We start from the raw sequence: 26,020 nt of genomic DNA, 5'->3' as shown, positions 1-26,020 counted from the left end.
TTTTTTTTTTTCTTTTTTTTCCCCAAATTACATGAAGTGATTTAAAATGAGATCTTTTATATTTAGGTAACATAACAGGTGGTTTTAGAACAATTCAAGATCAGCTTGCCTAAGAAGATTTCAGAAGATGACTGTTAAGACCTGTAAGCCACAGCTCCAAGATCACCCCACATTTGACAGACTCCCAACTTTCAGAGGGTGCCATAAGATTAAAACACACAGCAGGACAGAAATTTAAAGAGTTAATGCTAACCAGAAGTTTGTGATAAAAGATAACAACCACCAGATTATGTTTTACTATTTGGTAAGCTTCTGCCATCAAAATAGACAAGGGTGTCAGTCTTCATGGAAACTGCAATATAACAACTGCTTACTTGGAAGCAGTGAAAGAAATAAAATTGAAGATCTGTTGAGAAAAGGAATTCACCCTGGCTTTGATGCATTCCACCGATGCTGATTATTTTTTCTATGAAAAAAATTCAGCACTCTTAGTTTAACTGCTTAGAAACTATTAGTAACAGTTTGAACACCATCAATCTTTATATTTAATAGCCCAGAGATGACCAAAATTATGAAATATGTTTTTATGGAGTTTTTGATTTTGTCAACACATTTACCATAATTCCACACTCCTACCATTCTTAATGATAATGCTTAATTTTTCTTTTGTAGTTAATAATGTTAAAATAACGAGAACATATTAAAAACACCCCTTAACTAAGATGACCCCAAAAGAGATGAGGTAGTTAAAAAAACAGCATACATATTATATAAATTGAATAAAATACAATTCACATTATAATATAAGGCAAATACTACCAATGGCTTTTTATTTCCAGATGAGTACTCGTCCTCATTTTAACATTCCATTCATGGAAACTTTTTAACTTTTAATTACTATACTGTTTGTCTTTGTCTGATTGACCCCTTGTGAGGTCAATCAAAGAGAAACACTCTCTCCACTGAAAATGTACTTCTGCATTGCAAGACTGAAATTTCAACAGACAGCAAATGGGAATTCTGCCAAAGCAAAGTTAATACTGGATTCTATGTAATTAACAACTCTATAATAGCCATAAAATTCCATTCTCTGCTTTAATAATAAGCATAAATTAAGCTTTTGTCAGCTGAAGTTATTTGCAACTGAATATTAAAAATACATATATTACAACAGAACTACATGACAGTATTAGTATGAAATTAATGCTAAATATACATCATCAAATAAAGGACACAAAACAGTATATGTCACATTTAATTTAAAATGTGGAAGACAAATCAGAACCTTGAACATTCTATTCAGACAATACTCACTAACAGCTAGCAAACTGCAGAGAAAAGAAACTAACTTCATAAGATGAAAAAAAAAAAATCACATGAGCATGCTTTAGTGCTGAAAATCATAACATCTCAGATATTTGAAGTGGTAAAAGAAAAAGCCTGAAATAGAATTCAATGTTATTGTCAGATAAACCAGTAAACACATTAGTAGTCCATAATACAAAAATACATTACTAAGAAATTAAAAGTCCAAAAAGAAGGTTTTGGAAATCAATTTCTGCTCCACTCCGTAACTTATTTCTTTGTATAGCTGCTAATAAAGCTTAGAGCTATTTAAATCTTAAGGTCTCAAGGAAACACATGCTGTAAAGTTTCCAGAGGTCCAAGAACTGTGCAAGTTTAAAAATGCACATATTTAATAATGCTGAGTAGCTCCAGTCTCAGCTCATGCCCAAATCTATCAGACTTTAGAAAGACAGAATTTGTCTGCTCAGTCCAGACAAGTATCTCAGTTCGTGTGTAACGCACTGAAGATCTGACGGGATTGAGCAGGGTTTGCCATTGCAATCATTTCTTTCCAAGTAGAAATATTTATTACTGATTAATTTCCTACTGGTTACGAAAATTTGTCCATCTACGATCTTGAAGTTCAGGGCACTCCTTTAGTGGAAAGCTTATGCATCTTCCTCTTTCAGCCTCTAAGGAGGGATCCTTGTCTGTCAACTGACAAACTACATAGGGACCAGGGCTTTCTTCTTTCCTCCATTTTAAGGTACTACCACTGTGTGGATACAAATGCTAGTTGAGCTGGGACAGAGATCAAAGGAGGTCTGACTGCATATCATCATCGCTGGAAGCTTTGGAAATAGGAGGAGATAAAATACAGTTAGCCCTGGTCTTTGTTTCCACAATTAGACATATGCACAGCCCAGGGATCAGAGGCCCTGTCATATGTCCTGCACATGCTCAGTTGAGTTGATCTATAAGCACACAACAATTCTGCCCAATAAACTGCTTGTAGCCACGTTACATAGTACATGCACAGTAAGCCCTGTAGTAGAGAAGGAGGAATGTTGAGAAGGCGCTAAAAAAAATGCAACTTTTCCAGCCAAAAGGGCAACATAAGAGTTATCTTAGCTTTAAGATTATATTCACAAATGATATTTCATATATATCATTTTTCCACCACCTTCTGAGGCCTTCTTTGCTTTGCTTAAGTAACTTGCTCATGATTGGATTAAACACAGTATGTTAAAGAGTCTGTATTGCAATACAATGTGCAATGCAGAGCATGCTTTTCTTTCTTAAAAGTCAATGATCTTAGTATTTTTCCATATCCAAATTAAATCTACACATTACACAGTCTGAAAAGATCCTTCTTCTCTTCCTTCCTTCCTTCCTTCACTTCTTTAACATCTTTATTAAGCCTGTTTTGGTCGCACTCTTGAAGGATGTTAGTTTCCTCCCAGCTTTTTTAAAAAGATGAACACCCAGAACACTGAAAATAAGCCTGTCAAAGGAAGTATCCCAGAAGTAGATTCTTGTCGACCTCTGAGTGGATTATGAGCTCATCTGCAACAGCACACCAACAGAATTCACACAAGCAGGAGATATGAAAACCTCAGATGCAGGAAAGGCCTTATTTCCTAACTAAAACTTCATTATATACAATGCAGTCCTGCACAACATACAAACTGACAGGAAATCAAGGTTCGTGATGTTTAGTGTTCAAGGATCTATTATCAGCATTAATACGTATTGAAAGTGTGACTAGTTTTCAAACTGAATTGGACTATACCTGCCAGCTGAACAACTTCTGCACCAGTACATTTAATGAGCGTTTCTGCAACCAATAAGGAGAAAATCTTCACAGTATTCTTTATGTCATTTCAATAAGGGATTAAGATGGACAGTATTCTGAGACTATTACTTATCTAAACATATGGATAAAGACATAGCTTAAATACAAGCAAGACTGCTGAGATCAGAGCACCCAAAAAGCCTTTCCAAAATTAGTTGTAATTTATCTGTCTCTCAAGTCCTATATTTAAGTTCTATGGCCTATGTTAGGCAAAAGTCAAGCTAGATTATCACAATGGTGACTTCTGTGATCAAAAATCAGTAGATTTACAAAAAGATGCAAACTTTGGGGAGCTCTGTAAAATCCTGATTAACTACGTTTTTTAAACAGCTTTTACTCTGAAAGATATTTTTTCTTAAAATCAACCAAACAGCACTGTTGCACACCCAAGTACATATTTTTAGTATCCTTCCTAGAGGAAAGCAGCTTGATGCAACATTAGTTGCCCGAGTAATTTTAACCAACCAACTAGCTCCAGCTGTATGAGTATAGTGGTAACAGAGAGACAGATCAGTTTCTCTGCTGCCTGAGGAAAAAATCTTGAGTGTGAAGTCAACCACTACCTGTCATAAGGAGCCTGCAAGGTGCCAGTGAGCAAGAATGCCAAGAACCTGCTACTTACTCTCTCTGATACACATAGTGCAGGAACAGCACCAGAATGATATGAATGATATGGATTGGAGACATGTGAGATGTAAAACCATAGAAACATTTTGTTACTTTCACTTGTTTCTCATATACTTGCTATTTGAATTCACCAGCTAATTTATGGGTGGGAATATCCTCTACAGTTTTATTTAATCCTAAGAAGCAGAGTTCCTCTGTACAAACTTCACAATTAAGCATAAGGCTCAGAATAACAGTTCAGAGCAATACTGTATTAATAACTTCTTAGTTATTTGCTCAGAACAGTACAGGAAACGGATTGATGCATGTCTCCAAGACTGACACACAAGTCATACAGGGTAATGCCATAAGTCAAAGACTAACCAAATATAATTTCCAAAACCTTTTCACACTACTCTAGTATACTTATTTTTACACTTCTTGCTGCATAAGCTGAAAAAAGAAAAAGCTATAGGCAGCATCACTGCCTTTACAGAATGCTAGCATAGACAAAAATCATCTTAGAAGCATTTGCATAATTGTTTTTATATTCTCCAGAAATGCAAGTGTTTCTTTACAAGAATGTATGGATTATTCAGAAGAAACACTGAGGAATATGGGCTATTTAAAAAAAAAAAAATCAGTCCCATATGTTCCTGGCAGAAATGAAAGGGAAGCTCCTTTATACTTCTGCTCTATCAATAAATTCTAATCCCACAGGGAGCCAGAGATCTTTGAAAGTTCAAGTTTTACAGCAGTTGAGAACAAAGTTAACGACTGTTAACTGTGATCAAAGTCTAACTTAGTGCATTCCAAGCAAGATTATAGTTTTCAGGACACACTAAACAAGTTTACAGACTACAGTTGGCAGTTACAGTTCAAGTTATGGAAGAAGTCAAGCTGGGGTAGTTTTTTGAGTGCCACCAATTTCAATTCATGTGAAAAACATTCTTGCTCATACTTATGAATGCTGGTGGGCACAACTATTTCTGGTTTTGGTGAACATCTGAGACTAGTTCTTAACTCTGACAGCCAGACACCAATTTTGTTTTTGAAAAGTTAAGGGTTTTTTTTTTTTTTCATAGCAGTCCAATGAGGTGCAAGAATGCTACTTTCATTTGAGCTGGCAGCTCAAGCGCACCACCTCAATCTTCTCATTTCAGAGCCTCATGCGGCCACGCAGACAGTTCTGGTAGCCAGAGCTGTAAGATGGTAAATACGCATACACAGTATACAAAAAAGAACAAGGAGGAGATGTTACAGAATCAAAGGCAGTGTGTTCTCTGCTCCTAGAGACAGCTGATATATTTTATATTCCAGTTCTGTTCTCTTCTCTCTTACATAATAGCTACTAACTGAAATACTATACATAAAACTTCACTGACTTGGACAGCTTCAATATCCTGTAAGGAAAAAGTGGAAAAAAAAAAAAAAAGAAAAAAAAAGTAACAGTAGTAACAGTAATCCTAGAGGCTCCTAATTTTCTCCTAAGAATTTAGATCACTGATATCAGAAGCTCTTATTATTTTCCAACCAGTATCAAATACATAGGCATTTCAAGTGGCCTTTAAACAAATCAACTTGCATTTATTTGTTTGCTTGAAACATTATTCTGGGCTATGCTGGAATAACATTTAAAGAAGTAACCTTTCTAAATACTACAAATCATGTGCTGCTAAGCACTAATGCATTGCTAAAACTTCCCTGTCCAAAATACGTTCAGTCTTAAACGTGGGAAGTGTTTCTACATGTCACAAATACCAGAAGACACACAGAAAAGTTTGAATTTTAAAACAAAAAGTGATAAGGAAAGCCATATGTAAGCATTCAGCAACACCTTGATTTTGCACAAACAGGTCATCAATTATGTAACACTACAACTATTTGAGTATTTGCTGCCTATGTCAGCAAAAGCTGATGCAAGTCTAGTTTGTTAAGCTCCATGAGTTTGCTTCTGGCACATCTCTGATGCCATTAGCTCCTACAAGACCATAGAACAAGCTGTTTCATGAAGCTGACAGAAGACAGCTAGTTGCATTTTGTTTTTGTTTTCCGAAGGTAACCTGATAATCCAGGACAATTTCAAATTGTCACAGACACGCAGCTGGCCAAAACTTCATATACTATTACCTATACAGGATTTGAACAAGACTTAAGCATGTTAAAGCATTCAGAAAAGCACCTGCTAAATACAGACCACTCTCTAAATTTTATTCATTGGCCAAGGGCCAATTAGAATTTTAAAATATATTTCATATGCTATAGTTTGCCTTTTTCTGCACTACAGAACCAAACTGCAGTTGATTGTGAAGTAGTTGACATGGATGTCAGCAACACATGAGTAGAACTTTTTGTTCTTTTACCCACATTATTACAGCCATATATTAAGAAGGTAATTTATTTCAAGTATCACTATAGATAATTTCTAGCTAGAACAGCTTTTCAAAGTTACCATAGCAAATGATCTGGATCTGTGTATATCGTTTCTTTTCCCCTTACATTATAAGGGGAAATATGCAACTTCTTCATTAATGATCACTGCCAATTGGATGGTTTACATGGATTCTCTAGCATCCACGGATTGCATTCTTTTTATTGTTTTTGAATAATCGTTATAAGAGGATATCAGAAGTGTTAAGATTTGTGGTAGCTCAAGGTTTCAGCAGTTTCTGAACTGCAGAAGAGGGTACTGCAAGAACAAAAAAGAATCTACTGCTCAGCAAGATGTGACAATATAAGGTCCAGCTTAAAAGACTGTGCAGTTCTCCAAAGTAGCAGGTTATCTTCCAATACTTCAAGGGAGGGGGAAGGCTGTTTACAAGGGTGGATAGTGATAAGACAAGGGGGAATGGCCTTAAACTGAGACAGGGGAGGTTTAGGTTAGATATTAGGAGGAAGTTTTTCCACACAGAAGGTGGTGATGCAGTGGAACAGGTTGCCCAAGGAGGTTGTGCTTGCCCCATTCCTGGAGGCACTCATGGCCAGGCTGGATGTGGCTCTGGGCAGCCTGGTCTGGTGGTTGGCAACTCTGCACATAGCAGGAGGGTTGAAAATAGATAATCATTGTGGCCCTTTTCAACCCAGGTCATTCTATGATTCTATAATGTCTTTCATTATCTTCAGACATTTGAGGCATTAAAAACAGAAGTATGTGCCCAGCCAAAAAATTAGGAAAAAAACAAAGACTACCCATTAACTACTTGAGTAGTTAACAACTGTATTGGTGTCATCAACAGCCGCCTTTCAGGAGTGAGAGAGGCAAAAGGTTTATAAAAAATAGAAAAAAGGCAGATAATGAATTTTTGTTGCCTTTTGGTCCCAAGAGCATGGCTGTCATCCCTAGCAAAAGAATCAACAAAAGAAACAGATTTAAAAAGAAAAAAAAGTCTACAACTTCTGCTCAAAGCTGATGCTGGAAACCCCCATCATATGCCATGGGATCTGTTCAGCTTTATCAAAAGCATATAGACCCTTTTTAGGCACCTTCAGATATGAAGTAACAGACATTTGAGAAGGAGTAAGTTCCAGCATCATAAATGGCAAGAGAAAGAATGTTGCAACAGTCTTAAATTAATTGCCCTCCTTCAGATCGGCAGTGGAACACAACAACAATCAAATCACCCTTAAAATCCATAGGATCAACACCATGCTTCTCCAGCAAAATTATTCACAGATTTTCCTGCTTGTTACTCTCAAATCATTTTAAACAGCCCTATCTTATTTAAACAGATAAATATCTGTATCACTGTTTTATCTATTTATTTTAGTGCAGTAAAGAAATAAAATCATGGAGCCAAAAAATCCAGCAGCGTTAACACAAAAATCTGGTCCAAATGTGGCCTAAGAGAGAAATCCAAATCCATAATCTTTTTACATTGCAAGCCATTAATTAATTACTGAAATGAAAACTGCTCAACTGTTCTTAAAGATTTCATCTCTTTGAAAGAATAACAAGAGTTGAAGAAAGTATTAAAGTGTTTATACAAGAAAAAAACAAAAGCCAAGTAAAATTCTTTAAAACTCACATTTTAATATAAAAAACCTACTTCAAATGCTTATTTCTAACACAGTCTCTAATTAGCCACAAGAGCCTTGAATGTATTACCAAAAATTACACAAAATGGCTAGGAACACAGGCTTATTGTTGCCCTTTTTGTTGCTTTTTAAACTAGGCAAATGAATCTCAGCTATGAAAGGTGGAAGGCCTATTAATGAATCCATCAAGACAGCGTACTACATACTCCATACTCTATAGCTGTTAATTTCAATCAATTTGCTTAGCAATTCATCATAATACTTCACCTAAATAGATCACACATTAATGATAAATGCCAGAAGTGGAAGGAGCACCTCTTCTCTTTCTTGCAGCAACCACTAATTGAACCCAGCAGTTCACTAATATCAAAATTACACAGTTATTACCCTGTCAAATAACTATTTTCCTTTTCCCTCTTTTTTTTCCCCCTCATCTAGAACTTTTCTCTAAAACACAGAAACTATAATTCTGATGACCAGCTGTTCTAAACTAGAAATAAATCCTGCCACCTGCAGACAAGAAAAAAATGAACAAATGAAATATGTAGATACGGGCAAGATAGCATTGATTTACTCATACTATTCTTCTTTTATGTCTAGGTAGACCTGTGTTGTTTACAGGTTTGAAATACTCATGTACATGGAACAGAAACAAGAGCAGAAAATCCAATAGCAAAGTGTAAAAATAAAGAAGTCATTGAGATTTAAAAAACAAAAAACAAAAAAGCTCACTCCTTATTTAGCAAGATTCTAAGGAGAAATCAATAATTAGAGACTTAATTTAGCAGCATTAAAGGTGGAATCCTAAAAACCTCAGAGCCCAGAAGAAATATCATCACAGGAGAACCCACCAGTATTCTATTTTTGTAACATTCACATCTGAAGATTACAGAAAATTTCTTGCTTTTTTTTTTTTTTTTTTTTTTTTTTTTTCCCCTCAACAAGATAATGACCAATGGTGTAACTGCATTTTGCAGGAGAGGAAGAACAGCACCTTGAAAGAAATTAACTGTCCCTTATTAAGGGATTCTATTGTTACTTAAAAAGCTTCCTGAATCCTTATAAAGTCACTCCGAAACTATATAGCCCTTCCATCCTCTTTTTCAATCATTCCATAGTTTCTGTAGGAGTACATAGACAAAGTATTCCCTGGATCAATGTCACAGTATCCCAGAGCAATGAAATAAGTTTTTTTAGTTTCACAAGTGTCTAAGTGAAATATTCAGTCTTTAGCAATGTGTAGAATCCATAATTCTCCATAATACCTCTCCTACTGAGACTGCTGAGAATACCTGGAAAAGGATTATTTGAAAAGAGACCAGAATATTTCAAGTCTCACATTTGGAAGACAAAGAGAAATCTGAAGTTGTACAGACATCTCACTGAAAAGCAGAACCATCCCTGACTAATTTAGAGAAAGTTCAGAAGAGTTTTAGAATAATCAAAACAACTCATACCACCGTAAAGGAAGACAAATATCAATATTAGAAATGATTAGAACAATTAAGTTCCATCCACTCTTCATTTTGAACGATTCGGTATAGGTTTCCAGATAGTGGGATGGGGGGAGGAAGCAGAAAGGTCTGCTTTGCTTTCTTCTGCAATGTGTAGAATATACACCACAAGCCATAAGATGAAAAAAAAAACTTCACCCATTGTACTTCAAAAATAGAAAAAATGAAGTAGGTGAGCCACTGAAGTCATAGACAAAGCAGTGCTATCAACAACCTGATCAATTTTTCTTCTGTGTAACAAATACTGAAATCTGAACTAGAAAGATGAAGAACCACCTTAGTATGAACAGAGACAGAAAATGCCGACTGTTAAACCTGCATATACCTTCTCAGTAACTGACAGAGATGCTCTGCTTTCGAGCCTGAAAACAAACCAACTGCCATGGGAACTTCAATAAACTCTTCCCTCTCTCCCAAAAAATAATAAAAAACAAACAAACAAACAACAACAACAACAAAAAAAACACAACAGAAAACACTACACACCTTCCTTCACAAAACTTCACCAAGGTCAGTTTTTTACTCAGTATCAATCTTACAACTCAATAAAAATAAATGTGTTACACAGATTCTTCCAAACCTGATTTAATTTTTGAAGCTCTGTTCCCATATTTGATGAACTACAGTAAAGCATAACATGGAGCGTACACAGAGTTGACAGGTAAAATAGGAAGGGTTTAATCATACATAAAGGAGCATTGTGTAGTACTGATCAAGAAGCACAGTAAATCTCTTTATTCCAAGACATAGATCTACATTTCTTTGTTGTTTTATTTTATGGCACTCAATCTTTTGGGATAAAAAATTTAAGAATGTTTCTATTAGTGAAAATTCATCTGAAGTAATATCTATACACATACAACATGAGCTCTGTAGTATTTCTTTTACTGAATGAAAACATTTCAAACACTTACGCAATGTTGATTCATTTGTATGGTTACTACGAATTGTATGTCTCAATGTCCTAATCTCAACTTCGATTAAAGCACAATTTCTGGCTCTTCTACAGCGAAATAAACACTGAAGAGATAATCTGTGTTATTGTTACAAAGGCCTGTAAAGCTTCACGTGCATTTGTTTCCTCCACAGTGCCATTTTATGCCGTAACTGTTGACTGATGCAATAGTGGAAACTAAGCAATAATCTCATTTCTCAATAAGTCCTTAATATGATTGTTTTAAACTCCATTATATTCCATTCAAAGTAGCTATTGACAAATGTGTTAAACAAAGAAAACAAAATGAATACCTCAGTCTGACCTTCATGGGCACTGGATTCATGAGTGACACGAATTGCCTAAAATTGAAGTACATTTCAATCAGATTTTACATAAGGTATTATTACTTATATTACTTTAAGAATCAATGTATACTCTTCTTTTTAATCAAATGCTATAGCTGTAAGTTCTTTTGTTCAGTGCTTATAATAGACAGGTAAAGAAATTAGATAACAAATATCTCCACTTCCAAGGAGAAATTTCATCAGACTCAATTCAACTCAAACACATAACAGTTTGTAATTGCTCTTTAACACACAGAAAACAGTGGTTTTGTTAAGAATCAGTTCCTGGCTTAAATAAACTCAACACTCAGGTAGAAGCTGTGATTGGACATCTTGTGTCCAGCATTTCTGCAGAACATTTTATTAAATCTCTACCATTCTTGCTTGCTAGTACTTCCCTCAGTCATATTTAACATCCTTATTTGCAAGAGTGTCACAATAAGGTTGAATTGAACTCAATCTTTCAAGTTCTTACATTATTCATTTTGACAGGTGATCATTACCATCACGAGCAACAGCACTGTTCTGACCTTCTGTCAATGGCTAGATCTTCCATCACATCCTCTGAATCAGCACTGATAATGATGCAACTAACCACGCTATTGGCTCACTCATCTAATTGTCAGGAATTATGAGGGAAGAGAGAGGATATTTCAGTTGAACTGGTTCCTTGTGTACTACAGCTAAAGGCATAAATGGATGGAGGAAGCAGGACTGTCCTTTCAGTCCACTCTGCTGGCAAGTACAAATACTTCAAACTACCAAAGCAGGTATTTTTGCAGCAACTATCTGATCACAAGCTCACACAAACTCTTATCGCTTAAGTAATTTACTAGATCATGCCCCAAAGACAGTACTTGGTCATGCAAATTCTTAAATTGTTTGAAAAGAAGAAAAAAAAAAATACCAACTTCGTAAGTTTCTAGATATTTGGCCCTCTCTTCAGGAGTCATAGATAAAGAATCTTCTAGGAACTTTTTCAATGATGAATTGGTTTCTTAAATATAAAAAAAGACATACATTAACATATTTTGTATCGTGCTTTAGCTCCTACATCATTCAAATCTTACAGATTGCTTGAATCCAATAAAAGATTTAAAGATATAATTACACTTACAACATGAACGCCTACTACAAGAGGAATTGCTACCTGCTGCAGATTGAAGTGTTTTGAGTGCTCTAGACTTGAATTAGTGTGAAATACTGGTTTTATAATTATAGGCAGAAGCACTCTTTCAGCAGAGATGCACAGAGAAAATAGTATACAACCTGTCAGTCCCTCCATATCTTCCCCAGTAGTAAGGAAAAAAACAGCAATACAACAAAAACAACCAAGCAACCAAATAACACTTACCAAAGTTCATTTTCTCTCTGTTGTTGGCAATAGCATGAATTAGCCCAATTGTCCCACAAGCATTGTTGATAGTTTGCTTCATGAAATACACTGATGATTTGACATCTTGCCCCTTAGCTTTTATCCTCTCTTCTTCTTCTGTTCTGAAGGTTTCATACTACAATTAAAGTTTCAGAATTTTCACAAACAATATAGATACTGGATATGTTATCCAAAATGCAAAAATAATTTGCATAAGTAACAGCTGCCTCATAAAACCAAAACCCGTTTTGCAACTCTTAACAGAACCAGCTTACGTAGACTTGCTCAACTGAAAAACTCAGCATCACATCTATATCAGAAAAAAAAAGTCACACTTAAATGATCACTTTGAAATATGTATTATCTAATGGTATTTCAAAAACGTTCAAAATATTTCCTTGATCTGAGCACCAGTCATCATCTCTCTTTATATCAACAAGTTTTTAAGGATAGAGGTCTCAAAAGCATTATCAGGCGAACTGTAATACTTCACATGTTTAACCAGTATGAAGCATTCTTACAAGTTCTATTTTTTTATACTACACTTTTATCCAGGGATATTAAGATTCATATAATGCTCACAGCTTCAAAATGGCTCTTTAAAAGCCATAATCATAAGGTAAACGTTTATTTTTCTGTAGTAATAAAAACAATTTAGTTTGATTCAACAATCTCAAATACTACTGTAAAGCTTATCATTGATTAAGAACTAGCAAAGAAAATCTCTTATGTTGGGAGGGAAAAAAGCCCATTGCACAAGATGACACTTCAAATAGAAAAGGATGGTAAAAAAGACAACAAAACCAATGTAAATGTTATAGAAGATGCTGCTATTTCCTCCTTTTGCCTAGCTTAGGTCATCTTCAGGCACAAAATACTGAATTAGGTGGACTTTTTATGTAATTATGATGAATTAGAGTTTGAATGTTGAACAGAATGAGGAATGTATGAAAATTTTCTCAGTCAATAACAGACAAATTTTTCCAGCATAAGGATTGTACTCTGTAGCTTATCTCAATGTTCCGAACATTCTAAATAATAGCAAGTGCATTCAGAAAGCATTTTAAATTGAAACCACTTATCAACAAATTAATAAGGAAAGTCTTAATTAAGGAAAAAATGTCATGAAATGTATTATACAGATCAGATTAGAGAAGCAATACAACTTCCAATCATTCCCTGTCAAAAAAAAATCATTGCTGAGGATACTAAAAATACAACTTTGAGCAAGGATTGACCCAGATCACCTCAAGAGTTTGCTTCCAATATGGGCCATCCCTTGATACAGATTCACTGGAACAGGCTCAAAATGTCCAAGACTCACACTGTTCCACTCTCTACAACCTACAATGCAGACTAAGCAAGTCATTAATCTTTAAACTAGACAATAACCCTAAGATTATCTGTATACTAACAAGGGTATCCAGCCGTAAAAGCAAACTGATACATACTGAGGGGAAAAGAATGGGTAGGAGTAAGCAGTAAAAATATATATATACTCTTCCACCATAAACCAACTGTCCAAGAAATAAAAGCTATATTGGTGCTGATGACTGAATTGAAGATGATTGAAGTTTCATCAGTGGAGCAAAACAAAAACTCAAGAAATACTTGCAATTGATAATGTTCCACACTCCACTGTGCTCCTGCTATTGAGGCCTTCTGCTAAAAGTAGCAGAACTGTGCCATTTCAGAGTGCAGTTTAAATTTTTGAATTGTCCACAAGAGAAAACTACTTGATGTTTCTCTTCTCCCCAGTCCAATTAAAACACTTGAAGATAAACTGGAAATATACACATAAGGTGTGTAAAGAAAGTTATGAAATAAGCATTCTGTTGTTTGTTTCTAATCAAGAGGTCTCTGAATAAAATTTAACTCTCATTTTGATTCTAACACCAAGGCACAAGGTTCGCATAACAGTTTGAGTTGGAAGGAACCTTAAAAATCTTCTAGTTCCAACCTCTCTCCCATGGCCAGGGCTATCCTCCACTAAATCAGGTTGCTCAAACTCTTGTCCAACAGATCATTCCCATTTCACTTACAACAAAAGTGATCAGCTCATTACTAAATAAACATTTACCTTTTCTGTTATTGGAAAGAGGAGAAGCACTGCACATACAGGTCTTGGCACCATGCTAAGCAGTTCCGGTTCCATACCATAGACATCTACAAATTGCCAGTCCGGATGTATACCCAACTGCTTGAGAAACTGGAAAAGAAGATACCGAGTAATACTAAGCGAGCAGTCAAACATACATAAGAAGCATAATTAAGCATTTGCAATGTGAAATACAACACCATACACTTTCCAAAATCTTAAAATAATAAATAAATAAATTAAATTGTGCTACATCAGGCTGAACAGTGCTAACACACAAAATTCCCATGTTTTACATGTCATATATAAAGCTTAAATAGTTTTATGAAATGAAAGAAGCAAGCACTATTTACTAAGACATTAAACCCATTCTGAAAGGGTGAGGTTTTTTTGTTTGTTTTTTTTTTGGTCACCCATTAAGTACTGAATATTCACCTTAACTGGAAATCATAGGTCAGAGCATATATGAAGAAACTCGTGACGTTACTCCATACCACGAGTACTTCAGAATATCTGACGCCAGCTGCTTATATTGCAGGTGTTGGGCTCCAGTAATTCAAAACTGGGGTCTCTGATGGTGTTGTGGTTTTGTGTTGCTTTTTTTTTTTTTGTCAGTATTCCACATCAGAACACCATGTGGACAGTGGGAGTTAAAGAGTTAATGTTCTGATTCCGTTAACTGCCTTTTATTGGCATTTTGAGTATCCAGGTGGGAGGGGAGGAGCTGGCGGGAAGAGGAAGGGGGGTGGAGCTCCGGAGGACTCCAGAGTCTGCCTCTCCCTCTGGCCCAGGCTCAGCCGTCTCAGCTTGCTGCGAAGAAGAGCACGTGATTCCCTCGCACTATTGTGGTTTGTCTCGTACTTTGGGTACTCTTGTCTCTCTCATTTTGTTTGATTCGGTTAAATTTAGTAAATTACCGTTTGTTGTCGGAACGGTCAGATCGCTGCTGTTGTGTTTTCTCCGTTAAAACTACCTGCTAGCTTTCTACCCTTCCCCCTCTCCCAGCGCGCGGCCCGGGGCCAGCTAGGTGGCTCGGCAAGCCGTTAGTACCCCGTCCTTTTTTTTTTTTTTATCCTTCGCTCCTTTATGGTTGTTTTTTTTTTTTGTTTTTTTTTTTTTGTTTTGTTTTGTTTTGTTTTGTTTTTGTTTCTTTTTCTTTACTTTTTCCCGGGGCCTGTGCCCCCCTGTCACGGACTTACATATAGGGATAACCCCGTGACAGACGGTCTTATGAACAGAGACAAAAACACACCTTTCTGTAGGTGAACCTTCTAAGATGCCCTTTTACATTTCTTGAAATCAGGAATACTTTGAAATTACGACGGAGTAACATACTTTGAAATAGAGTAATAATCACAGCTCTTCAGGTAATTCTCTGTTGCTTCCTCAGAACCTCTGAAAGGAGTTTAAGTCAAAACCTTTTGTTATCTTTTCTATACTACATGCAGACATTGAAATACAAAAAAAGTGATTTTGGATCTGTTACCTAACACTGCTACTTAATAAGGAAGGAAAGAGCAACTATAATATCTATTAAACTTGGACAACCATAACCTAAAACACAAGTGCTTGAGTTTTTTAAACAGATATTCCCTATTTATTAAGGTAAGCTTTGTGTAGAAGCACAGATGGTTAAGGAGGCCATCTGGTCCAACTCCCCTGTTCCAGTAGGGACAGGAAGAGCAGGTTGCTCTGCACCACATTCAAGTGGCTTTCGAAGAACTCCAAAGGTGGAGACCCCACAGTATCTCTGGGCAGCCTGTGCCAGTGCTCCATCACCCACACAGCACTGAAGGGCTTCCTAGTGTTCAAGAGGAAACCCTCATGCTCCAGTTCTTGAAGAGAAAGACTCCCTTAAAAGCTTCATCGTACTTCCTATTCAGTGCTATCTGAGGAAACCTCTTTATTGATATACCTGCAGCGAAGATGTTTAAGAAGGCTAAGAAGAGCAAACCCAAGTCATAAAATCACAGAATGGTCTGTCTGGGTTGAAAAGGCCCACTGTGATCATGTAGTTTCAACCCCTTTGCTATATACAGGGTCACCAACCACCAGACCAGGCTGCCCAGAGCCACGTCCAGCCTGGCCTTGAATGCCTTCAGGGATGGGGCATCCACAGCCTCCTTGGGCAACCTGTTCCAGTGCATCACCACCCTCTGAGTGAAAAACTTCCTCCTAATATTTAATCTAAACCTCCCCTGTCTCAGTTTAAAACCATTCCAGTCCCCCTTGTTCTATCACTATCCACCCTCGTAAACAGTCGTTTTAATACTTGGAGATTACAACAGCAACAAAAACTGGTTGACATAAAAATGGACAACAGGATGAGGTTTTAAATGGAAAATGAAGAATAAGATCATGTAAGCAACTGAAATCAAAATCAAACCCAAGAAAAATCAACTAATTCAGAACTTTTCGGTATTACCTCACATTTTGTTTCTTAACATGCCATTTTCATACTAATGAATGTCTTCATGTCTTCATACTAATGAAAGTCTTTTTCAATTGCACGATGCTTTATGATATGGAGAAGCTGAATTTTTTTCTGGACTACCAAGTGAAAAAAATTCCATTTAAAATGTGATACATCCAGAAAATTCTTCTCACAATTCTGTTTCTTCAGTGTGTTTAAAAAAAGCTGTACTGACTAACAGACTACTTGTCTTCACAATAAAATTCACGTATTTCCAATGCAATCCACCAAGCAGTTTTGAAACTTTGTGCTCACTATGACCAGGTACTGCTGTACCCTTGAAACAGAATCAGATCAACACAGATAGCAATTCAATCTATAACACAGTAATCTAGACTAACTAGCTGAGTTGGTTTTCCTCTGAAACTACTCTTACTGAACCAAAGCTTCAGAAAACTCTGAGGCTGACTCTGGAGGTAGAGCTATCAGGTCAGAGATTCACAACAGACAATTATGCAATTACGCATTATGCTGGAAAAAAACAACAACAAAAAATGTTTCTGCACATCACAAGTGCTTTCACTCTGTATGGGAACTGCTAAATCACAGCCTGAGCCTCTGATTAACCACCTGAGACGAACAATGAGTCAGCCCTGGGAGAACAGGTGAAGGTAATTCACCTGTGCTACTGGAAGGGGTGGAGCCTGGCTCCACCTCTCCTATACCCCATTTAAGAGCTCACTACAAATGGAGAAAGATCTCTTTTGGAGATTGTTCCTCTTGGAGACTTCTCAGTGAGCCCAGAACGAGAGTAAGCTTTCCATCTATTCTGCTTTGGCATAATAACCTGTTCAGCCCAACTTTCCTGTATGTTTCTTAATTATAACATCTGTATATTCATTGATTATACACTTGGTGAGCCAGCAGGCCAAATATACTAAAATTTACATAATGTCCTTTCTAGGGAATTTCTATGAATGAGTCAGGGGGGAGAACATCACCCCACTAGATAAAATAATTCTGGAGCAGATTCCAAGATCTGTGGGATCTCCCTATTATGAATTAGTGAATCATTGAGAAATGGGATCCTCTACACATTATGGGAAATGTTGCCCCATATCACATCGCAGACTACGTTGAGAGGCTTACCAAAGAATAACAATCAGCTGCCTCTGCAGTGGCATGGCCACTATTAAGTGCTTTAAATCATGCTGAAATGAGGAATTATACAGCAGAAAACGAAAACCAACTTTTGAGAGACCATATCGAAAAATTACAGCAAGAACTTGGCATATTAACAGGGAAGAAACCAATTCTGCATCTTCCGATAGGTCAAGTTTTCAATATCTCAATAGACACTGAACAGACTCCTGAATCAGCGGACTTCGCTGATCAGGAAAACAAAAATTCTGATAGATCTCAAAGCTCTGATTGTGACATATCTGCTAGAGGTCGGTCCTGTTATAACTCAGAAAACAAGGAAAGTACAGGATAGACTGGCAGGGGTGCTGCCTGATCAGTGGCCTCCTGCCCAGACTCATTTGCATGTAACAGCCCAGCCATACACAGCAACAGAATTGATGGATTTAGTACAGCGATTTCGGCAGAAGCCTAGAGAAAGCATGCCACCTTGGTTATTAAAACTGTGGGATTCTGGAGCAGAAAGTGTTATGGTGAACGGCCCGGAAATATCCAAGTGGGCCACCATGACTGTCCATCCTACCCTCAGGCAGAGGTTATATGCAGGTGTTCAATATCTTAATGAAAACCATTCTATAATAAAATGGTTAATGGCAGCCTGCCGTACGGTATGGCCAAATAAATCTGATATACCTCTATATATAGGGATGTGGTCCTACATAGAAGACCTTCAAAATTATATGCACAAATGGGGCATAAGGGAAGCAATTTATGAAGATGCTTTTGATGGCCCTGATATGGTCAAATTCTCAGAGAGGATGAGAGACTTGATTCTACAGCAACCCCCCCTCCCATTTATATGGCACTCTGGTCTCTATATTAAATTCCCTGGTAGCCTTAGATGCGGTAGTCCAGCAAGCTGCCCACTTGGTGGCTGACTTATGAGAAACAGAATGCCTACAGACTAGGCACAACATTCTGACATTAGAAGAAGCTGAGGTCCTGTTGGTGATTAAAACCAAGAGGCTGGCTACTTGAGCTCCTCAATCAAGATCCCTAAGGGTTTCCCGAAAACAAACATTTAATGATTTAATTTAGGCTGGCATCCAATTTGCTAAAATTGACGACCAGCTGAATCATGTCCTTGACCCTCTAGACAAGTAAAGCTCATTTCCTGAGATAATTAAACTAGACTCTGTATATGTGTGATGCCTTTAAGAAATGTCCCTGACTGTACCAAGAATGGCTGTATCCAGCTTCTGTCGTTCACTCTCTATTTTAATTTTTACATCCCCCCATAAGTCACAGGTGTCAAGAAAGTCTATGGACTAATTTTTTTTGTAGCTTACTCTCATAGCACTGAAGGATTAAAAATGGGACCAAAGGCCTGAAAACTATATTGGAACGTAACTAAGACCTGGAAAATAAGACCTATTTGCTCTGTAGTCAACCTTGCCTACTTTAACTGCACTACCTGAAGCCACTGCTTCAGTTTCATGACTAGCTCCAGTCAATTAGCAGTATCTACCTGTAACAAGGGCATGAGTTGGTGGCACTGTATCTTACCTAGGAAGCAAGGATGTTTCTCAGAACAAGAACGACAAATTTATCTACTGATATACTTCTCTGTTTATCTACACCTATTATGAAACCGATCATGGATTGCAAGCCAAACTGAAAAGAAGAAAACAGTTTATTCCTGATATTTTCACTCCCAATGCTTGTAAGCAGCCTAGCTTGGTTTTGGTAGTAGAAAAAACTGAGAACGAGATATGCAGATGGATACCATCTTAGAAGCAGTGCGCAAATAAAACCACTTTCTTTCATTCCGCTCAGCAGAAGTTTCAGGAGAGGTTCACAAACAAAGGCAGCATAAATCACTTGCAGCCCCAAGTTTTCCTGATGTCACAGTTCGCAAATTAGAGCTTTGCAAATGCTGAATGATTAACTTTCTACACTGAAGGTGGTCTGACGATACCTTGTAATCCATTCCAGCAGACTGCAGAAGTGGAAGAAAAAGAGCATGTTGTGACAAATCAGCACTGCATTATGCATTTTGTTTTTAAGATCACTACAGATACTACACTACACTTGATCTTACCCAGATGGCCAAGAAGTGGCAATACGAAATATGTGCACAGACTGGGAGAGGAGCGCACCAAGAGCAGCCCCAAGGAAAAGGACCTAGGGCTTTTGGTGGCCAGCAAAGATAAGAGTATCCTCCTGTACTATGATCTCATGAGGCCCCATTTGGAGTACTGCATCCAGGTGTAGGGCACCCAGCACAAGAAGGATGTGAAGCCGTTGGAACAAGTCCAGGGAAGGGCTAAAAGGATGATCAGAGGGCCGGATCATCTTTCCTATGAAGAAAGGTTGAAGGGGTTGGGCTTGTTCAGCCTGGAGAAGTCTCTGGGGAAGCTTCCTTGTAGCTTTCCAGTACTTGAAGGCAGGTATAAACACAAGGGGGAACAAGATTTTACGTGTTCTGATAGCAGTAAGACAAGGAGGAATGGTTCTAAACCAAAGGAAGGGAGATCTAGGTTCAATGTTGGGCAGTAACTCTTACAGGGTGGTGAGGTACTGGCACAGCTGCTCAGAGAAGCTGTGGATGCCCAATTCCTGGAGATTCTCAAGGCCTCATTGTAAGCCCCTTTTATCAGGTGACAGGGAAGAAGAATGATTTTACTTGGTGTCCTGAACAGCAGCAGGCTTTTGAGCAGATTAAGCAGGAGATAGCCTGTGCTGTGGCCCTGGGGCCAGTACAAATGGGACAGGGTATAAAGGACATATTCTACACTGCTGCTGGAGAGAAAGGTCCCACTTGGAGTTTGTGGCAAAGAGCCTCAGGAGAGACCTGAGGCTGACCCCTGGGATTTTGGAGTTGAGCATACAGAGGGTACACTCTGACTAAAAAGGAGATCTTAGACGTGTATTAGAGGGTTTGGGCTGCTTCTGAAGTAGTCGGTACTCCAAAAAGCCCACTACACCCAGAAAAGATTGCATCTCTTTCTTATTAGCGGGCAGAGACATAGCAGTGATTTTGTCGATCACATCTGACAGGATGTGATGACTTCCATCTTGTCACTTTATGCCTAAGATCTGAATTTCCTGGGCAGATCCTTTCACTTTGCATCACTTAATAGTGAAACCATCACAAAGAAGGATCTGGATTATTTGCTCTGCTTTCTCAAAAACTTTCCTGGCAGTGTTGCCCCACACAATGATGTCATCAACATACTGTAAGTGCCCTGTTCCAGTGCAGCTTGGATCAACCCATGGCAAATAGTTGGGCTGTGTTTCCACCCTCGGGGCAAATGATTCCAGATATTCTGAATGCCCCTCCAGGTGAAAGCAAACTGTGGCCTGCATTCTTTGATCAAAGGAATGGAGAAGAATGCATTGGCAATGTCATTTCATATTGGAGTTCTAACATGTCCGGCACAGCAGCACTCAGTGGGAGTGTGACTTCATTCAGGCCACAGTATTCCACAGTCAGCCTCCATTCTCCCCTGGCTTTACGCACTGGGCATATGGGACTATTAAAAGGCGAGAGAGTTTTGCTGATCACTCCCTGATTCTCTAGTTGATGAATCAACTTCTGAATGGGGAGCAACGAATCCCTGTTGGTGCAGCATTGTTGTCTGTGCATCATTTTTGTAGTAGTCGGTACCTGTTTTCACTCGTAGCAACTCCACAACAGATGAATCTTCTGATAGGCCAGGCAAAACAGACAACTGCTTAACACCTTCTGTGTCTACAGCAGCTATTCCGGAGGCCCATCGATACCCTTTGGGAACCTTAAAATATCCCCTTCTGAGATAATCAATACCAAGTATACATGGAGCCCCTGGGCCAGTCACAATGGGGTGCTTTTGCCAGTCTTTACCAATGAGGCTGATTTCGGCCTCCAACATGATCAGCTCTTCAGAACCCCCAGTCACCACATGAAAATAAATTTATTCTGTCCATTGGTGACCCGAGGGCATTAGAGAGCACTGTGTACCAGCATCCACCAGGGCCCTATATTTCTGTGGTTCTGATGTGCCAGGCTATTTAATCCACACAGTCCAATACACTCTATTATTTTACTGCTACCCTGGGTCCCCGGCTAAGGGCAGGACCCCTCTATTTGTTACCTCAGTTGTCTGTAGCAACTGGAGCAATCACCTTTTTGGAGAAGTTCACCTTGGTGGTTGATTTGTCTTGTAATTCCTTTACCCGTGCTTGAAGCACAGGAGTAGGTTGTTTATGCTACTTCTTCATACCTTCTCTATGGTCACGTAGGTAATTCCAACAGTAAGATGCAGTCTTACTGTTGTCACTTGCTCGAGCAGGAAGACATCTTATTTTGATAGCTGAGATGTTGGATGATGCAAGTTGGGAGGAAACCAAGTTGATCAGCCTCTCCAGTAGGCTGTTTTGGGAATCCTGATCCCCATTGGATCTATCTGGTACCACCATGGATCCATCAGCATTAAGCAAGGTAGACAGTTTGTCTATTATATCTTCTTGTTTGCTCTCCATTCTGTGCAGCTTTTCAGCTACTTTTGCAATGGCTGAAACACAAGCTCATAGAGGGCTTAAATGTAACTCAAAGTCTTGAAGTTTATTAATCAGCATCTGCTTCCAGAGGGTGAAGGCCTGGTTCTGGCATGTACTAATACCACTATCAATGACTGAGTCCTTAGCAGCGCCACCCAGTTGGTGAGCTTCTGTACTATCTGGCCACAGACTGTTGGCCCCATTATCCCAACATGAAAGTAACCAGGTAACAATAGGCTCATTTCGGTGATGTGAAAAGTCTTTTCTAAGACTTCTAATTTCATTCATTTTCAGATATCAATCAACAACGTCTTGCCCCCTCTTACTCTTTCAGGACTTCTTGTTGCCCTCCTGGGCACTGGTGACTGCAATCTTACTGAGGGCCCCTCCACTGGACTCAGGGGCACTTCTCCAGATCTCAGAGCCACTCCTCTGGACACCTTTCCTCCTCTACTCTTACAGAGGCTGCTTTCTTTACTTTCCCTCCTCTTTCAGTTCTAACTGCGTTGAGATTCATTTCATCTTCTGTCCTTGTACAGGGGCAAATGACATCAATTGTGGTGCCTCCTGTGATTGATCAGGTTGGTCAGTTCTGATGCTCTCACTCGCCAGGCTCAGAGTCCGTCTCCTTTGATTATGAGAGTATTTAGTTCAGATTGGAGGGTGTCTCACTCAGTTTGAAGGCTGTCGAGTTTGGATTGAAGGGATCTCGCTTGGATTCAAAGGTGTCTCGTCAAGATTGGAGATACTTTCTCTCAGCTCAGAGATCTTCCCTTCTGAGAGACTTTCTTTCTCAGCTTGGAGACTCTCTTGCCAGGTTTTGAGATTCTCTCTCCTGACTAGGAGAATCTTTCTCAATCCAGAGATTCTCTGTCTCAGCTTGGAGACACTGCTTCTTGAATAGGAGACTCTCTTTCTGGACCTGGAGATTCTCCCTCTCAGGTCGGAGTCTCTCCTGGGAACACTCCTTCTCTGCTTGGAGACTCTCGCTCATTTAGTACTGTCTCCCAGAGAGCGCCCCTTTCAGCTCGGAGACTCCCGTGCAAACTCTCAACCTGGAGATTCTGTTTCTAGACCTGGAGATTCTCCCTTTCAGCATGGAGACTCTCTCTCAATTTCAGAAACTCTCTCCCTCTCTGGGATAGTATTGAATAAGGCCCGATAAGCATTAGCCAGGCCCCAAATCATTTATGCCTCCTCAGATCTGCCTGAGCCACAACATCCCTGTCTCAAATATCTGTTTAAGCTCTTTCAGATGCTCAGGAGTAAAGTTCCATCACACCAAAGATGTCCATCTCTCTAAAGTCTCTCCCAAACCTCTCCACACTCCCTGCCACTCAGTATTCTCTGGTTTTAGGGAAGGCTTCCTCAAAATATGATAAATACAAATACTGAGTAAAATGATGAACAGTATATTCAGGGAGATTAACAATGTGATCAGATGAGCATTCAAAAAATGCATAAAGGATTCAAAGGAGAGACTGGAACCTGTTTAAAAGTTACAAGTTCCGTAAAATTAGCAGCTCCATGTGCAAACAGGTTTAAAAGAGAAAGAGGAATCTTTTTTTTTTCTCTCTTTACAGAAGGAAGATAGCAGTGCTCAATGTTTACAAATATCCCAGAATACTGGCAGTCTGCCTAGACTTTCAAGGTCAAGTTTTTCAGTGAACACCTGCGAAAGAGGTAAACTTTTCCAAGGAAGCTCTCTAAAAGCTAAAAGGCAGCTTTTGCCCACATTCTCCACCAATAGAAGAAGGGCTTACATACAAAGGAGTTTTGATCACAATGTAACACTTAGGCAATTGTTTATGGGCTGGTTCAGTCCAGTTCCATGACTAGCAGGGCAGAAGGATTTTGCAAAATCCACGCCTCCGGAAAAGGGAAACAGGGGACCCCAAAATAATTAAAAACAGTGGCAACAATCTGAGAAGAAACAAAACTAATTTACTAAATATAGTATCAGAATGCAAGATAACACTCTATAATAGAGTGTAATTAGAATTGAAGCTAATAAATCAAATATAATGAGAGAGTGTTCAAAAAGTGGATAGGCCTCACTATAAAGCTGAGGTGAGATGCGCAGTCCAGCTGAGCAGCAGGGAGGAGAGCCTGATGAAGAAGAGTACTTCAGGTGACCTTGCCAGGGGTTGTATCTCCTCTCTGACTGCAAAGCCCCTTGGGTATGTAGTTCTTCTCTTCCAAACAAGTGGTCAGAACTGGAGCATTAACAGTTTAATTCCCAGTTCATGATTCCCAATTAAATGATGTCATGATGTGGAATACCAATAACCAAAAATCATAAAACTATGACACACTTAAGAATCCATGCATGTTATAGTTATGGAGCTCTGTTTAAGAGCTATCACACCTTACAACAGTATCAACATTAACGTGAGCAGTATGTTCTAATGGCACTCTAATACTAAAGTAAAATAAATAACATTAAACGTTAAATAAAATAACATTAAAAATTCAAAACACACACGTAAACAAGCAGGAAAAACAAACCACAAAGAAGCATGTGGATAGAGATCCACAGGTCTGCGCATTAACTTATTTCTAGACACACAAACAACAACCATATGAAATATCCCATATTACTTTCATCCTTAAGAATTCTATTATAGAGTACAAAGCAACACACATCCGAACCTCCCAAAAAAACCCAAACAGAATCTGTCCTTGCAGTTAACAGGATTAGTTTAAGATGTGTTTGTAACTTCATCTGAATATCAAATTACTATCATTATTGTTTTAAACACAGGTGGGATATGAGTAACTGGTGACTAACAGTCACATTGCTATACAGTTTACCAATATAAAAATAAGATTAAAAAAAAACATGATTAATGATGCAAAAGTATACTCCTGTTTAATAGAGAGAGATCTTTAGTTTTTTCTTTTTTTCTTCTTCTTTTCTTCCCAGTAGAAGAAGATATGCCTCAGTCTAAAATTCTAAATAACTACAACTGTTGCTCAGTTAAGGCTGGAAAGACACATTAAGAGAGAAAAATCTAACTTATGTAAAGATAAATACTAGCAAGAAAATCCATGTGAAGCAAAATTCACTTATCCATGATCCTCCACAATGAACTGCTATCATCTGTCACGGATGCAAAGCCTATGAGCAAAGGAGGCTTTGAGAAAAAGAACAGTTTCTTTAACATTCTTGCAGGATTTTTTTCCATATAGCAACAAGACAACTATACAAGAGGTGGAAAAAAGTTACTTCCTCTTCCTCCTTGATTTCTAATGTACAGCTGATAAGACTTTATTCGTACCACAATTAACTCACCCAGCATCTGGAAAGTGAGAAAAAAGAACAGCAGTATTGTAATTTCACTAGCACTCACTCATAATTAGTTTCTTCCAAATTAGAATTTAATGTCTGAATTTCAATAGTTTTTTAAAATCTGAATCAAGGAAAGTAAAGCTCACAGCAGGGGTGGCTAATTTTAACTCAAAGCTGGGATTAAAAAATTCTTTAGTTGCTCCATGGCAGTAACAATATAAGAATCATAAAATTAGTTCTAAGAACATCACCTTACTGCTGGAAGCTTCATAATCTTTTGGTTCAAAGACATCTGCAGCAAAATCAATAAGCCTGCTGGGATCAACATCTGACCTCTTGTACTTGTTGAAGATATTCAGAATAAAGGCTGAGTGCAATGCATGGTGACAGGATGAGTATTTTTCCTTCTTGTGTTCACAAAAGACTGTAAGTGCCAGATAAGCCACATTTCCTTTCTCAAGTGTGGATTCTACTGTGCTGGAAAAACCAAGTGTAACTAATTATGCTGATATAGTCATGAGTAAGTGTAAATACAGTAAAATATATCATTTCTTATTATCAGTCAAAGAGGAAGACTACAAC

At 38.2% G+C, this 26,020-nt stretch overlaps 1 protein-coding gene across 2 annotated transcripts in view; it reads right to left on the bottom strand.

Moving 5' to 3' along the window:
- Positions 1–26,020, bottom strand: part of UCHL3 (ubiquitin C-terminal hydrolase L3) — a 43,196-nt gene that overhangs the window by 16,504 nt on the left and 672 nt on the right. Inside the window, exons 1-5 of one of the 2 annotated variants that reach the window (XM_042868125.1) lie at positions 25,772–25,841; positions 14,034–14,162; positions 11,933–12,089; positions 11,490–11,575; positions 10,546–10,593 (exon numbers count right to left, since the gene is read on the bottom strand). In XM_042868125.1, coding sequence (XP_042724059.1) covers positions 10,546–10,593; positions 11,490–11,575; positions 11,933–12,089; positions 14,034–14,108 — 366 coding nt within the window. In that variant the 5' untranslated portion in view covers positions 14,109–14,162; positions 25,772–25,841. Of the gene's footprint in view, positions 1–10,545; positions 10,594–11,489; positions 11,576–11,932; positions 12,090–14,033; positions 14,163–25,771; positions 25,842–26,020 lie in introns of those variants that run through there. The other variant, XM_042868124.1, reaches the window with a different exon arrangement.

Source organism: Lagopus leucura, unplaced genomic scaffold (assembly GCF_019238085.1).
Source record: "Lagopus leucura isolate 7727_CA_CO unplaced genomic scaffold, USGS_WTPT01 Super-Scaffold_100001, whole genome shotgun sequence".
NCBI lineage: Eukaryota > Metazoa > Chordata > Aves > Galliformes > Phasianidae > Lagopus > Lagopus leucura.
Note: the sequence above shows the minus strand (reverse complement) of the source record. Positions and strands in the feature narration are given on the sequence as shown.